General features: G+C 41.0%; 1 protein-coding gene across 5 annotated transcripts in view; it reads right to left on the bottom strand.

Moving 5' to 3' along the window:
• The window catches only part of LRP6 (LDL receptor related protein 6), a 178,399-nt gene extending 166,487 nt beyond the window's left edge, over positions 1-11,912 (bottom strand). For 4 of the 5 annotated variants that reach the window (XR_009543590.1, XR_009543589.1, XR_009543591.1 and 1 more), the window contains exon 1: positions 11,404-11,717. Coding sequence is in view for 2 of the 5 variants with exons in the window: in XM_060166873.1 (XP_060022856.1) it covers positions 11,404-11,458 (55 nt within the window). In the remaining 3 variants the exon portion in view is untranslated. Of the gene's footprint in view, positions 1-11,403; positions 11,718-11,780 lie in introns of those variants that run through there. The other variant, XM_060166871.1, reaches the window with a different exon arrangement.
• Between the last annotated feature and the right edge of the window lie 3,357 nt (positions 11,913-15,269).

The following is a 15,269-nucleotide window of genomic DNA, read 5'->3' as shown; positions in this document are numbered from 1 at the left end:
TCCTTTAAATTCTTATGTCTTCATCATCAAAAAACCTACAAACAATAAATGCTGGAGAGGGTGTGGAGAAAAGGGAAGCCTCTTGCACTGTTGGTGGGAACGTAAATTGATACAGCCACTATGGAGAACAGTATGGAGGGTCCTTAAAAAACTAAAAATAGAACTACCATACGACCCAGCAATCCCACTACTGGGCATATACCCTGAGAAAACCATAATTCAAAGAGAGTCATGTACCACAATGTTCATTGCAGCTCTATTTACAATAGCCAGGGCATGGAAGCAACCTAAGTGTCCATCGACAGATGAATGGATAAAGAAGATGTGGCACATATATACCATGGAATATTACTCAGTCATAAAAAGAAACAAAATTGAGTTATTTGTAGTGAGGTGGGTGGACCTAGAGTCTGTCATACAGAGTGAAGTAAGTCAGAAAGAGAAAAACAAATACCGTATGCTAACACATATATATGGAATCTAAGGAAAAAAAGGGTAATGAAGAACCTAGGGGCAAGATGGGAATAAAGACACTGACCTACTAGAGAATGGACTTGAGGACACGGGGAGGGGGAAGGGTAAGCTGGGACAAAGTGAGAGAGTGGCATGAACATATATACGCTACCAAACGTAAAATAGATAGCTAGTGGGAAGCAGCCGCATAGCACAGGGAGATCAGCTCGGTGCTTTTGACCACCTAGAGGGGTGGGATAGGGAGGGTGGGAGGCAGACGCAAGAGGGAGGGAATATGAGGATATATGTATAGCTGATATTACACTCTAATAAAGATGTAAAAAAAAAAGAAAAAAAAATTCTTATGTCTTGTTTAATTATCTACTCCAACTGGTAACTGTCACTCTATTGAGCGCCCTCCGTCTTCTCCCACTGACCACACGCTTCACCATTACAGCCCTAATTCAGTCCAGTATCTTAAAAAATGGCAAAATTTTACTAAAGACAATTTAGAACTTCAATATCCTCCTTGGGAAACGGGATCTCCCTAAAACCTCTCCTTTCCCATCACCATCTCTCTTCCTTCCTCCATTTTACCAAACTCAACCTTCCCTTAAATCCTTTATCTATCTTCCTTTAATACCCCAATCTCCTCCAACCCTGTATCCACCCTGTCAGACCTTTCCCTTCTTACTCCAACCCCTCAATTCCCTGTAGTCACTAGCACTTTTTCCCCCCTAGGGATTCACGAGGGGCTCAGGGACCTAAAGTTAAAAATACAAATTGGGGGCTTCCCTGGTGGCGCAGTGGTTGAGAGTCCGCCTGCCGATGCAGGGGACACGGGTTCGTGCCCCGGTCCGGGAAGATCCCACATGCCGCAGAGCGGCTGGGCCCGTGAGCCATGGCCGCTGAGCCTGTGCATCTGGAGCCTGTGCTCCACAAAGGGAGAGGCCACAGCAGTGAGAGGCCCGAGTACCGCAAAAACAAAACAAAACAAAACAAAAACAAAAACAAACAAAAAAACTGATTGTGGTGATGGTGGCACAACTCTGTGAATAGACTAAAAACTACTGAACTGTACACGTGACATGGGTGAATTGTATGGTGTGTGAATATCTCAATAAAGCTGTTAAAATAACAACAAAAAGTGCTCACATAAAAAGTATTTCTAAGATTTCCAGAAGTTAAGGAAATTAAAATTCTTAGAAACTAACCCAAATGTTTTAAAAATCCAAGTTAACATACATTTAGGCAAATCTTTGGTATATGAGACCAGTTTAATATTGTTGCTTTAATAAAAACACCTATGTCTTCTGAGTTATGGGCATTAAGTATAACACAAGAATAGGTTTTTATTCTACTTGAATATGTTCTTCCTAAATTTTTACAGGTTTATTGACAGAATAAACTAGCATTATATCTACATTTGTACTTAGTCAAGTTGAATCATTATTCTGACAAATTGTACTTCAAAAGTAATTATATCTTGTAATAAGCCAACTTGTAGTTTCCAAAATCTTTTAGTAACTTAAAACCTTAGACTTATGCTAAGTTAGTCCATGGATGTTCATTAAATACCTAGGTCATTTCTAAGTAAGACAGAACACTGAAGCATAAGCATTTCAAGTTTATACAAGTTTTTGCCTCTTATTTTCATGGTACCAAGAAGCCACACATATTTGAGTCTATCAATGAACATATTCATTTTTGTCACATTGAGAAGTTGTACTATCTGGAAGTGCATGGCTATAAGAAGTTGTAAGATATATATTCATAAACTCTGCCAGTCTACTACAAAACGCTGGTGTATGACAGTTCACAACTATCCACCTCATAGTTTTCTCTGTAAAATAGTAGTTACTGTAATTATAAGTTATAACCTTGTATGTAAATGAGACTCTAATAGAAATAATGACAGAAAGGAACAACTCTATATGCAGAATGTGTTTTTAAGGGAAAAAAAAAAAAGGTCCTAAAGTAAAATGACTAAGTGCTCCAGAATGAGAAAGAGGAACATGCAGAACAAAACCTGAATGGACAGAGAAAGTTATAACAAGTTGATGATAAAAATAATTTTATTTGTCACGGTCAAAGCCAGCTAAGACTTGACAGGTTTATTTGTAAGATTTTCAGAAAGTGCTTCAGTATCACACATTATACTTATAAAATTAAAATTTGGTTTTCTACTAAAATGACAAAATTTTCTTGGGTTCTGACCCGCTGTTAATAAAGAGGTTATAAAAGGTTTTTCTTTGCTTTCTGAGTAATCAATCTCCTCAGAAGCCAAAAATTCGGTGTCTTTTCGGAATTTCCTGCACTTGGTGTTAATTTTATCATGTGTTATCATTTTAAAAAGTCTTCTCACTTTTGAAAGAGCTGAAGTTCTTTCCTATGTTCACTTTTAAAAAAATATTTTTTCGACACTGGTTAAAATAGGTTGCCAGGTATTTTTTCTCACTGATCCATGATCCCATTTAATCGAATGTTCAAACCTCCTGACAACTTTTGACATTCTGCCTTTTCAAATTCAAATACTAAATGATGTCTTTTGCACCTACAACTGTCTTTAAAATTTCCCAAAGGGCCCCTGGAAGTTCACAAAGGATTAATTCTTTCACCCTGTAAGAAGAGAGATACTAAAAATAATTGGCTTATTTGATCAATGCTATGATTTGCATGGGAAGCACTGTCCAATCAGAAGAGAGGCTTATCCTCCCTAGATTAAATCAGTATGGGTAAAATGTTGATATGATTATTTCAAAAACTGGATGAAGTTCCTAGAAATTTATCACCAGCCTCAGTGTTCACAATGTGTTTCCATTTCCTGAGTCCCAGTGGTGCTTTGTCTGATATTAGACAACAGTACAGAGTCATCAATTACAATTTTGCTTTTTCTTTTTTATGATTTTTTTTAATGTTACCTTGGTCACAATTTCATTTCTCTAATTTGAATACAGTACATTATTGGTAGGCCAGTGAGTGGTTCTCCACCAGTGATTCACTTAACTTACTTATGGAATTTTATTTTACAGATGTTTAGGACTTATTCCAGACTTAACTAAAAATTTTTACTTGATAATCTTGATATATTCTTGATATGCTCTAACTATACGCTTCATGACACATTATATCTCAGGATTACACTATATCTTTAAGTCTTTTTCTGTACAACAGTTATATTCATTTATACTCATAAATCAGATGTAATAACTACTCTTTTTAAAAATAAGGTTAATCATTATGCTTATAGATATCTTGCCTAAAACTTTTCTGGACTGATTTTATTTTGGTTTGCATGCCATAAAAACAACCAAACTTATTCATCAACTGCATTATTATTTTTTTTTTTTAGATTTTTAAATTTTATTTATTTATTTATTTTTGGCTGCATTGGGTCTTCGCTGCTGTGCACGAGCTTTCTCTAGTTGCGGCAAGCGGGGGCTGCTCTTCGTTGTGGTTCGCGGGCTTCTCATCACGGTGGCTTCCCTTGTTGCAGAGCACGGGCTCTAGGCACACAGGCTTCAGTAGTTGTGGCTCACAGGCTCAGTGCTTGTGGCTCGCAGGCTCTAGAGCGCAGGCTCAGCAGTCGTGACACACGGGCTTTGTTGCCCCATGGCATGTGGGATCTTCCCAGTACAGGGCTCGAACCCGTGTCCCCTGCATTGGCAGGCAGATTCTTAACCACTGCGCCACCAGGGAAGCCCAACTGCATTATTTTTTATAACAAACTCTCATCAGATCTTTCACTTTTAAAACTACCCGTATAAGTCATCACCACCATTTTAAGTCTTTTGTCATCTACAGAGTGTTTTTTGTTTTACTTCGATGCCTCCCTGAAAGTGCCTGCAAGTGAGCTACAGGCCAAGTGCTTGTCTTCAACAAAAAAAGGATTGTTGAAAGAGGACTATACCGGTAACCCCTGGGCACAAGCTTCTGATGGCATCACTTAAATAACTTTGAGACTATACCAGTGGACTGAGTCAGGATTCCCAAAAAACTAGTGAAGTGGATGGATTCATGAGACTGTTAACCCAAGATCTAGCAGAACAAGAATTAATCACACAGGACTGAATAAACTGATGAAGGATGATTATGGGTTTTAAAATACTGCTGATGCTTTAATGTCCTATTTTCTGGATATAAGGAATTCGTTTCTCTTTTCTCTTAAGCTATCTATAATTCATTGACAATTTCAGTAGGCTATGCTTTTGTAAAGAGAAATAAAAACATTTGTCTTTTTCTTCCTAATTCATCCATAATTCAAAAACAAAACTCTTATTTAAATGAGTATTCTTATTTTCATGGCAACATAGTTATTTGTATAGGTTCAATAAAAGTCTGTCCTCCCGGTTGGAAACATTATAATGCAACTAAGGCTTTGACTGGATGTCATATTTGAAAGTCATGTTCACTTAATCTAATACCACCAGTTACTTTTAAGGAGCTGTGATTGATTTTATGGAACAATGCTTACAGTTCCCTTGGGAAAACTAGACTGGTGCCTGGCTTACAGTTCCCAGACTTACAGGTAAAGCAAGCAAGGTCAATTCCAGGCAGGCCCAGGAACCCTAGGATATTTTGGGGACCTTAGGAATTTATCCAAATCTATAGGTACTGCAAGTGAAACCCAATGGTGAGTACTTGACTTGGCTTCCTGGCCTCAAGAGGCTTCTAAAAGTTCAATCCAAGATTCCTTATAAAAAGTCCCATTGAAGCAGACCTAAAATGCCTACACCTACATAAATAATCAGACCAATCTAATGAGACCAACTTCACAATGACTTTAGCCTACTTTGTTGTGGACTGAATGTCTGTGTCCCCCATAATTCATACGTTGAAACCCTACACTCCCCCTCATGTGAATGTATTAGGAGGTGGGGTCTTTGGGAGGTAATTAGGATTAGATGAGGTCGTAAGGGTAGAGTCCTCATGAATAGGATCAGTACCCTTATAAAAGTCCAGAGAGAGCTTGCTTCCTCTCTCTTCTCTCTGCCCTGTGAGGATACAAAGAGAGGTCAGCAGTCTGCAAAGTGGAAGAGGGTCCTCAACAGAATCTGACCATAGTGGCACCCTGCTGTTGGGTTACCAGCCTCCAGAACTGTGAGAAATAAATTTCTGTTGTTTATAAGCCATCTAGTCTATAATATTTTTGTTGTAGCAGCCTGAGCTGACTAAAACATATCCCTAAGACTGACCAATTTTCTTTTAAACAACAGCAGGACTGACCAAGTGCTCACAACTACCCTTGCTTATCCACTGACTTGGCTTGACCAAACTTTAGTCGGGCTTTTCTCCTTTCCCACAAGCCCCTAAAGTATGGCTTGCCCTAAATTTAAGGAAGCAGATGCTCTTAGGCTCCCTTAACAGCTCATTCCAAGCCATCAACTGACTGCAGTAAATAAAAAAAACTCCAGTTAAACTATCTTGATCATGCAATCTGCTCACCCTCACCCACTCAGCCCTGCCAGCCCTGCTCACCCTTCTCCATAAAAGAAGAGTCTTTTTGTGTTTTATTTTGAGATGCCTGCAGATCCTACAGAAGAGCATTCTCCCTTTTGCAATAATCCTTTTGAATAAGGTCTCTCCTTACCTAAATCTGGACTAGTTTTTATTTTATAGTAATATGACAAACCACCTACGTGCAAACTCCAAAATTACAATGTTATTTATTTTCCCCTATCCAAAGTGATCGGTATCATTTTCAAAACCATATTAAGGTCCAGATGAAATCAGATGCATACAGAAAGCACCGCATGTAAAATTACTGTCCAGAGCACAGGCAATCTGGCCTTAGGTCAGTCATGCGTCTTTCTCGTGTCAATTAATAATTTAAATTTTCACTTTTTTTTTTTTTTGCCTAAAAATATGATTTCACTTCACATCCCCAAGTTCCTGGCCCTTCCAAGCAAGGCACCACAGAAACAAAAATTAGCAAGTTACATTATAGCTAATAGGATCACAGCATTGAAGTACCTGTAATGTTCACCAAATTGAGCCCAGGTACATTTTAGTATTTTCCAGTCTCACATCTGCATGACTTTTTTGTGAGGACAGTCACTGCCACAAATAACACAAACAGCTTGAGAAACAAAAGCATGTGCTAATAATATCAAATAACAGTTTTCCTTGTTTTTATGATGAATTATATTTTAAATGAATAATCTCAAAGGCAAATATCCTATGCTTTAGGTTGCCTAGACCATGTATCTGACTAAATTTCAAAGTTATGCACATGGAGCAGAGTTCTATTCATTAAGAGGAGGTCCTTTTACAGAAGATATGTAAAAGACTCTCATACAAAGACTGAAATACACAATGCAGGCACTTGGTATAGCATTTACCCATCCTACAGGGAGAAGTCCATCAACTGATTTTAATTATTATAAACAAATACAATAAAATTCTCAATTAGACAGTATTTTGATAAAATTATTTTGCCCGTAAGTATGGGCAACTTTTAAATAAGTAAATAAGTATTATAATCAATCGAACTATTTATTCTCTAGCTTATTTATAATAATCACCTACAAGTGTTCAAGTTGCAATCCTTTAGAAGGTAAAATAAATTTAGTAGATAGTGGCCATCTTGTTTATATAAAACAAAATAGAAAATATCAAAAGTAGAAGTATTTCATGGAGTTTGTTCCAGTTGCAAAAGAATCAAGTTCAAAAACCACTGGTTTAAAACTACTGTCTAAAACAGTGCCCAGAATATATATGTTTTACTCGTCTTTCCTGTGCATTAACATTTCTTTTAAATTAGCCATCTTGACAATAGTGACCATTTACTCAAAGTCCACATACTGTGCACTGTGCTATCCCTTTGCAAACACTTCATCAGTTCTCACAGAAATCTTGGAAGGTATAATACCCATCTAATAGTAGAAGAAATAGTAGAAGAAACTAAAGCTAAGTAACTTGTCCAAGGCTACATAAAGTGGTGGAAGACGAACCTGATTTGTCAACAAAGCCCATACCTTTCTGCTACAGTGCCCCTCTTTATCATCTTCTCTGAATATCAACTTGCAATAAAATGTCCATGATGAAAATGAATTTTCTCAGAGTATTTACCCATGGCCTAAGCAGAACTATAACCTGTATTACTTGTTTTTCCAATATATTCAATTTATAAATTCACATAAAATATTTTCCATTTATATACTCCTTCACAGAATCTTCTTTGATATTCAAAAAAGACAAACCTTTCTGATAGTCAAAGCGTATATAACTTATACAGAAAAGCATTTCAGTTCAGCAAATGGAAAAACCTCCAATTAAAGAAAAGAAAAATTCTCTGAAAAACTTAACCATGGGAAATCACTGTTAGGCCTGATGATAACAAGGAGCTGAAACCCTGAAGTTTCATAACCAGTCAAATTATTTCCTAGTCAGATGAGCAAATCTAAAGCCAAGTAAGTAAGAAGGGATTAAAGTATCAGATTCAACTATATGAAATTATCATCAAATATCAATTCACATGACTCAACCTAACGCTTAAAGGGTTACCTGGTCCAGGTTCTCTCTACATGTGTTGCTTGGAACAAAGGTTCAGCACAATGTTAAAAGGATTTACAGAAAAATTCATTGTCTACTTTGGGAAACAGTGGATTAAACAAAGTTAAAACTGGTCTCTACCTCAGAACCTCTCAAAGCCCTTAGTGTGTTAATATGAAGTGAGAACCTCCAAAACGAGGATTCATTATCCTAATGAAGGTGTACAGAGATTAGGTAACTTATCCAAGGTCACACAGCTAGCAAATGACAAACTTAGAAGAAGAATCGAATTCTCCTGATTCCCACACCACAATGCATTCTATCTTCCCAAGACTTCGTTACACCTGATACTAAACGATTTCCCAAGGACCACTCCTATAAAAATGTAAGATGGGAAACACTAGTGGCTTGTGCTGACAGTATTTACCAACACCCACCAAAACAAATAACAACGAAAGGTAAGTAACAAAGCATTCTTATAAAACAACGAAGCCTTCTCAAAATAAGCTAGACATAGTATTTACAGATTATACACACTTATAGTATTCCAAAACTTATATTCTTATAAAAAATATTTCCTCTAAGAAATCAGAGCTATAATCTTTTCTAACCAGCACCTGGATGGAAGTAAGGATGGCAACCTAGGTCGTGAGGTCCATGAGAGCAGGGCCCGTGACGATTTTGCTCACCAATATACCATCAGAGCCTGATATATAGTAGGTATACCATACTTAAATGCTGAAAGAATGGACAATAAATCCCTGCTCTAACATTAATTAGCTGTAGGATCTTGATCATGATATAATCTCTCTGAATCTGCGTTTCCCCACTTGCAAATGAAATGGTTAGACCAGAAGGATCAAGATCTCTTCTATCTTTAAGAATCTGTGAATTTCATACGAATTAAATCTCAAATCCCCAGCATTTGAGGATACGTCCACAATCAAAAATTATAACAAAAAATAACATTTGCAAATTACCTTGTATTCAGTACTTCATTTAATATACCCAACAAATTTGCAAATTAGCTTGGTATTACTACCCACATTTTACAAGTAAAGAAACTGGGGCCCAGAGAAGCTCACTGACTAGACTAGAATCATAAAGTTATTAAGTAGTGAAGCACGGACTTTAAACCCAAGATTTTGGTGTTGAAATTCCCAAATCTTTCCATTACACCTTGTCCTCTGATGATAGGGACAGGGATGCAGCCCAGATAATGACAGCATTATTCTCTGCCTTTCAGCTACTGATTTAACAGGGCCAGAGGACAAAAGGTCTCCCAAACTCTCCCATCATTCCATCTTCCCAAAGTTAAAAGTTCCAACTCTTCTGTGAAGAAAAATTATCTTAATGCAACAAATTAATCCCATTTCTCCCTGGAGTCCAAGGTTATCTAATATTGCCATTTTAACAGAAGATGACATTATCATGGAATGAAAAGAATCTAAATTATGAATAAAAATCTTTCACACTGAAAGACAGTTTTAGTTCAAATATATACTCACAGTTAAGTACACTGAATTCAAAGACCACCTCATACCATTATTAGACTACATTTAAAATTGAAGCTTCACTTTTGGAAACTTTGCTTGCTAGTGGAAATGAGGCAATTTAAACTATTAACTCTTTTAGGTCTTCTTACACAGTATCATACTTCACAATATTACTTCAAGTACAACTTCTCTTAATTCCAATAATGAATAGGCTCAAACGTGGTGTTAAACAAGTGGCATTTACATCATAACCTTCCCTTCCGAGAAACACAATTGGGCAACCAGAAACATCCCGGTTTATGGATTTCAACTTCTCAAAGACTTTAACCCATCAGCTGACTCTCCTATTTGTTAACTTGATTAATCTCCTGTCTTAAAATATATACATATTTTATGTCAAATATAATTGTTTTGCACAGCTACAGCAAAATCCCCTTTCGACAGGGAGTATACTATAACAAAGTAAACATATACTTATTAAACCTCTCAAGTACATAACACTGCATTAAATTCTCTGCCATGAAAATGAAATGGGCACTAGCTTTCTGGAGTTTACACGTGGAAATAGTTTAGGATATGCTTACAGTGGGTCGTAATTAAGTAAAAGATACAACAGGCAGACGTAATAATCCTGAAGCGTAACTAAAGAAAAAAAATCCCTCCTCCAAAACAATGCCAATCGCTCTCATCTAAAATAAATATATACTCAAAAATGGCATATCTGGCTCATTTATAGCACAAGACTATTAGTTTCTATCGTGTTCTGGAAACCTCAGTAAGTTTGCACACTTAACAAAAGTTTAGCCTGTTAAATTAATAGCTAAAAATCTCCTTAGACCCAAGAGGTGACGTACCTGAAAAAAAACTGACCGTGAACACAAGCGAGAGTTTTAACAAAACCAAAGCTACAAGTCATTGCATCAATCGGCACTTAAATTCCTCTGCTGGTAAATGCCCCATAGCATCAGAGTCATCACCACTTCCCCACTGGTAAGTTTGAGAAGAGCTGTTGAAATCTTGCGGGCCAGTGAAAAACCTCAGTGAACTGTCACAAAATAAAAGTCACAGCGTATGTGACAGCTTTGCAGGCCAATTCAAAAACAAAAACAAAAACCCACAGGACCATCGAATTTACGCGATTCTCGGGGCAAATTATCTAGAATACCCTATGTTATTTACCAAAGTGCCAAGCAGTCCCCAGGAGAGCGCAGCAAATAACTTAGGTCCCAGGACAGGCTCCTCTCCACCAAGGATGACGCTCCTACTTGGTGCCAACTGTGCACTTGCATGCTCCGAAAATAGGGGCAAGTCCTGAATGCCAGGAGTTGCAAGGGCAACGTTTCTATTTTATTATGGCCTGAAGCCCGGGCGATTCCCAAGGCTGAACCTCTCGACCTTTAACCTCGGAGTCACTTTCCAACTGTGCTCTCACCCACGATCATTATATCCCCAACGGAAACCAGTTATTAGTTGCAACAAGGCCTGGAAAAATAGTAAGGGAGCTCTCAAAGTTCCCAGGACCGACATGGAAAAGGCGGGGGCTTCGAGGGTGAAAGCCCAACGTGGAAGCATCTTGGGCTCCACCGTTCCGAGAGCCAAAATCCAGACAAAGCCCCTCGTCCCCGGTGACTCCAGGCAGAAAGAGACACACCGACCTTCAGTCACTCGGACAGAATGGGGCTCCGGGGGGTCGGGGTGTCACCCGGTCAGGGAGGCCGGACGGAGGCTCCGCTCGGCCCCGACGAGGTGGGCAAAGCGAGGCGGGGGCTGCAGCGTGGCCGGGCGGAGCACGCAGCCCCTTCTCCCGGGCCCCTCTCTCCCTCCTTCCCCACGACCAGGCCTCTCCCGGCTCCTCTTTCCCTGCTTCGCCTCCCTCCCTCCCCTCCCCCCCGACACCGCAGAACGAGGCCCCCTCCCCCCCAAAGCCCACCAACTTCCCCATTCCCCCGCTTCTCCCCACCTCTCAGGAGCACGCAGAAACTGCAGGCCAGGAGGCTCCTCAGGACGGCCCCCATCTTCCCTTCTCGCGTTCGCTTCTCTCACCGGCGAGGGGCGGCCCGAAGAGGGGGAGGCGAGGAGCCGGGGCGGCCGCCGCAGCGGCAGGTCTGCACGCTCATGCTTCCCAGCTTTCCCGAGAGAGAAGAAAGAAAGGGGCCCGTCAAGGCTCCGCGCGCGCCGCCGCCGCCGCTGCCGCCCTCTCTATCGCGCCGCTCCGCCCGGGGCTCGCGCGACGCCAGCGTCTGCTTCCATGCCGCCGCCTCCTCCCCCGGCGCCCCGCTTCCCCCGCGCAGCTCCTCATTCAGCCTCTTCCTCTCACGCAGCGGCGCAGGGATATACCACCCGCCGCCTGCACGAGTCGCCGCCGAGGTCTCCCTGCGCGCAGGCGAGCCCCCTCCCTCGGCGCCGCCTCCCGGGCACTCCAGAAAAGGAGAGGGGGCCGTGCGCACGGCCTCGGCTGGGAGACCCCAGGAGACCTGCGGGGCGAGCAGAGGCGGGCGGGAGGGGAAAGGCCGCCCGGCGGCGCATTCCAATGGGATTCTTTCCCGGGCCGGCCCCTTCGGCCCTCCCCGCGGAGGGCGTGAAGCGACGTCGAACAACATCGGAGACGGCGTGGTCGGGACTACTTTCTGCGGCTCGGCCCGGCCGCCGCCTGCGCGGGTCTTTGTGCGGCCGCTGCCGGCCGAGCCAGGTGGGGCTCCCGGGCCTTGCCGGCCGCCACCTGGGCCGGGGCGGCGGGGGGCGGCGGGGGACGGCGGGCCGGGGCCGGCGAAGCCGCAGGTCCACGCTCGGGGAGCCTCGCGGGTCCCAACGCGGCTGATGAGCTTAGTCCCAAGGTTGGAAATTGGTTTAAGCATCTATTTTTTTTAAGGCAAATAAAAATTAATGCTGCGTCCACCGACTTTCAACGTAGATATGGTTTGAACACCAGAAGGGTGTTCAAACGCCAGCACAAAACGGAGATTTTTAAATTTTTTCTCCTGGTTTCCCAGAACTACAGACTGCCCCCTCAGTTAAGTCCAACAAGGACTAAAGATTTCTAAACTGGCAGATAAAATTCCAAGATAAATGCGTCAGCACCTAAGACAGAGCAAAGGGACAATCGGTCAGAACTGTCTTCGGGATTTTACAAACGCGTTTAATGATGAACGTTGGGCATGTTTTGACTATCCGTCTTCAGCTTAAGGAAAGGATTCATCGGAATCTCAGACTCTGATTTTGTTCAGCCTCTGCTGGCTGCTCTCCGTGCTCTGGGCATTCAGGAGTAACAACGCACACGCCCCTGGAATCACATGGCAGCTTCAGTGCGGGGTGAAGCGGAAGGTGGGGAGGGAGGAGGGCAAGCCACCAAGAGTTAACGTAAAGGAGCCATTAGGTGCAATCTGCCCAGCTGTCACATGCCCTTACCTGGGGTCAGATGGGTGCGGAGCTGGAGCTACTCCCGCATTGGTACTGGTATCTTAGTAACATTGGCGTTCACCAAGTGCTGAGCACACATGATCAGATTTGACACTCACAGCTACCCTGGGGTAAGGCAGGTTGTGTCACTTAGTATCCTTAGTGCAGAGAGGAAAATGAGAAGCTGAGGAGTTCAATGACTTACCCAAGGCCACCCAGGTAGAGCATAGCAGGTCGGAACCCAACCCAGGTCTTCCGACTACAGACGCTCTGCTCCTTCCGAGAAATGCGCACGGAACCAAGGCGATAGGTGTCTGTAAGCAGAAGGGCAGAAAGAGCCAAATCACTTTCTCCTAAACTCACCTGTGAAAGTCTGACCATCATTGATTTAAATTACCTTCTTCCAAGAAACATGTCAGGACTCTGCAAGTTTTGTATTCTGTCCTCCTCAAAACAGGTAACTGAGAACCAGGTTTTCAGCAGTAGCCTAGAGAATATTACCTCGAAGCTGTGAGGCTGTGGAGACAACACGATGTAATGGGAAGGCATGAGCTTTGGAATAAGACCGGTAGGCTCCAAAACCCTGCCAGTTACTAGATGTGTAACTTTGGGCGTGATATTTAAGTGCACTGCACCTCAGTTTTCTCATCTGTAAAATGGGGATAATACCTCCTTCAGGTTTGTGGTAGGAATTAAATTTTAAAATATATACAAACTTCTCACTATATAATAGGTGCTCAATAAATAACCATTTCCTTTCCCAACTGCTGCAAGGTGAATGGTGTCATAGTAACTTGGAATCCTTCGAAGAGAATGGAAAAGAGGGGAAAAAATTCATGCTTAAAATGTTTATTCCAGGATTATTTCTAGTTGGAGGTAGATAACTGTGAAGCCAATAAAAATTAATCTTCAGGACTCCCCCCAACCCCGACTTTCACAGGCCCCTTCCAAAGCCTGGGGAGGGGCCCTAACAATGTGTTCACATGGTTCTATTTGCAAAAATAAGATAATTTTGTATCCTTTTTCTGAAAACATGACTCAAAATTGTGTAAATTTCAAGTTCCACAAAACCTGGATCTGTTTCTATTTATAATAGAAAACTGGGTATAACCTAAGCCGCTTTTAGGCTATCAACCGAAGCAGGGAAATGAGATATGCAATCCTGGAAAAATGATAATTTGGAGGACTATGAAACAGTGTTGGAAATGCTTACAGTTCATTAAGCTTAAAAACATATAAAAGTGCATGTACATTTTAATTACAGCTATGTAAAATATAAATATATATATACATGTATAAACAAAAACACACACACATATATATATATATATATATATATATATCACATATTTGAGAAAAGACCGAAAGTAAATACACTAAAACAGGGATTAGGATGGTGAAATAATATGAGATTTGCTTTAGTTTTCTGTCCTTAAATTTCCTTTAATGTATTATATATTTTTTGCGATTTCTTTAAAGGTACTTATGTGAAAATCTATAGCTTAAGCTTAAGCTCAAGCTCAGCCAGGAGGCTGCTCTTGCTACTTAATAATTTGTTTCACGTGCATTCAAGTGCCTGTTAAAAATACTCAGTGCCAGTCCGGGTGTAAAGTGCTGAGTACGCAAAGATGAGATTAATCATATGATCCCTCCCCTCTAGAAGCTTACAACCTGGTTTGGAAACTCTAATTAATAAAACAAATAAAATGTTAAAATTGCTGTAGTGCATGTTTGTGCCATATCAACAAGGAATTCAAGTACAGAAGCACTTAAGTCTGCCTGAACAATTTAAAGAAGGGAAAATAACCCTACAGCTGAGTCTTGAAATTTAAGTCGGAGTTTGTCAGGCCAACACGAGTGACAAGGAATTCCAGGCAGAAGGGGAGCAGGTGCAAAGGCACTGAATTATTAGAGAGAGAGCTTGGCATGTTGGGGATTTGAAAGTAGATCCATATATGTGAAGCATAGGGCGCTTTCAGAGAATATCGGGAAATGAGGCAAGACCGTTAAGTAGGTATTGGATAATAAAGAGCTTTTTAAGTCATGCTAAGAAGTTTAGATTTTCACCTCTTGACAATGGACGTTGAAGGATTTTTCTCATGGAGAGAACTGATTTGCATGTTAAATAATTTCTCTGGCAACAGTGTGAATAAGAGAATGGAGGCAAAGCAAAAAGTAGGAACACCAGTGAGGAAGTTATTTTTAGTCTATGAAAGAGATGGTCAGGACAGCAGCACTGGGGAATTGAAAAAAGATGGTGGATTTCAGGAATATGAGATAGAAACAGCAGGATGTGGTAACCTAACAGATGTGAATTTGGAGAGAGAGACAGAAGTAGTCTATGATGAATTTCCAGGTTTCTAAAATATGCACCCCAGTGAATGGGAGTCTCATTTACTAAGAAAAAAATGCATAAAGAGCATTCCAAGA

The sequence above is a fragment of the Lagenorhynchus albirostris genome, chromosome 11 (genome assembly GCF_949774975.1).
Source record: "Lagenorhynchus albirostris chromosome 11, mLagAlb1.1, whole genome shotgun sequence".
Lineage (NCBI taxonomy): Eukaryota > Metazoa > Chordata > Mammalia > Artiodactyla > Delphinidae > Lagenorhynchus > Lagenorhynchus albirostris.
The sequence above is the reverse complement of the archived record's forward strand: the minus strand, read 5'-3'. Positions and strand labels throughout refer to the sequence as shown.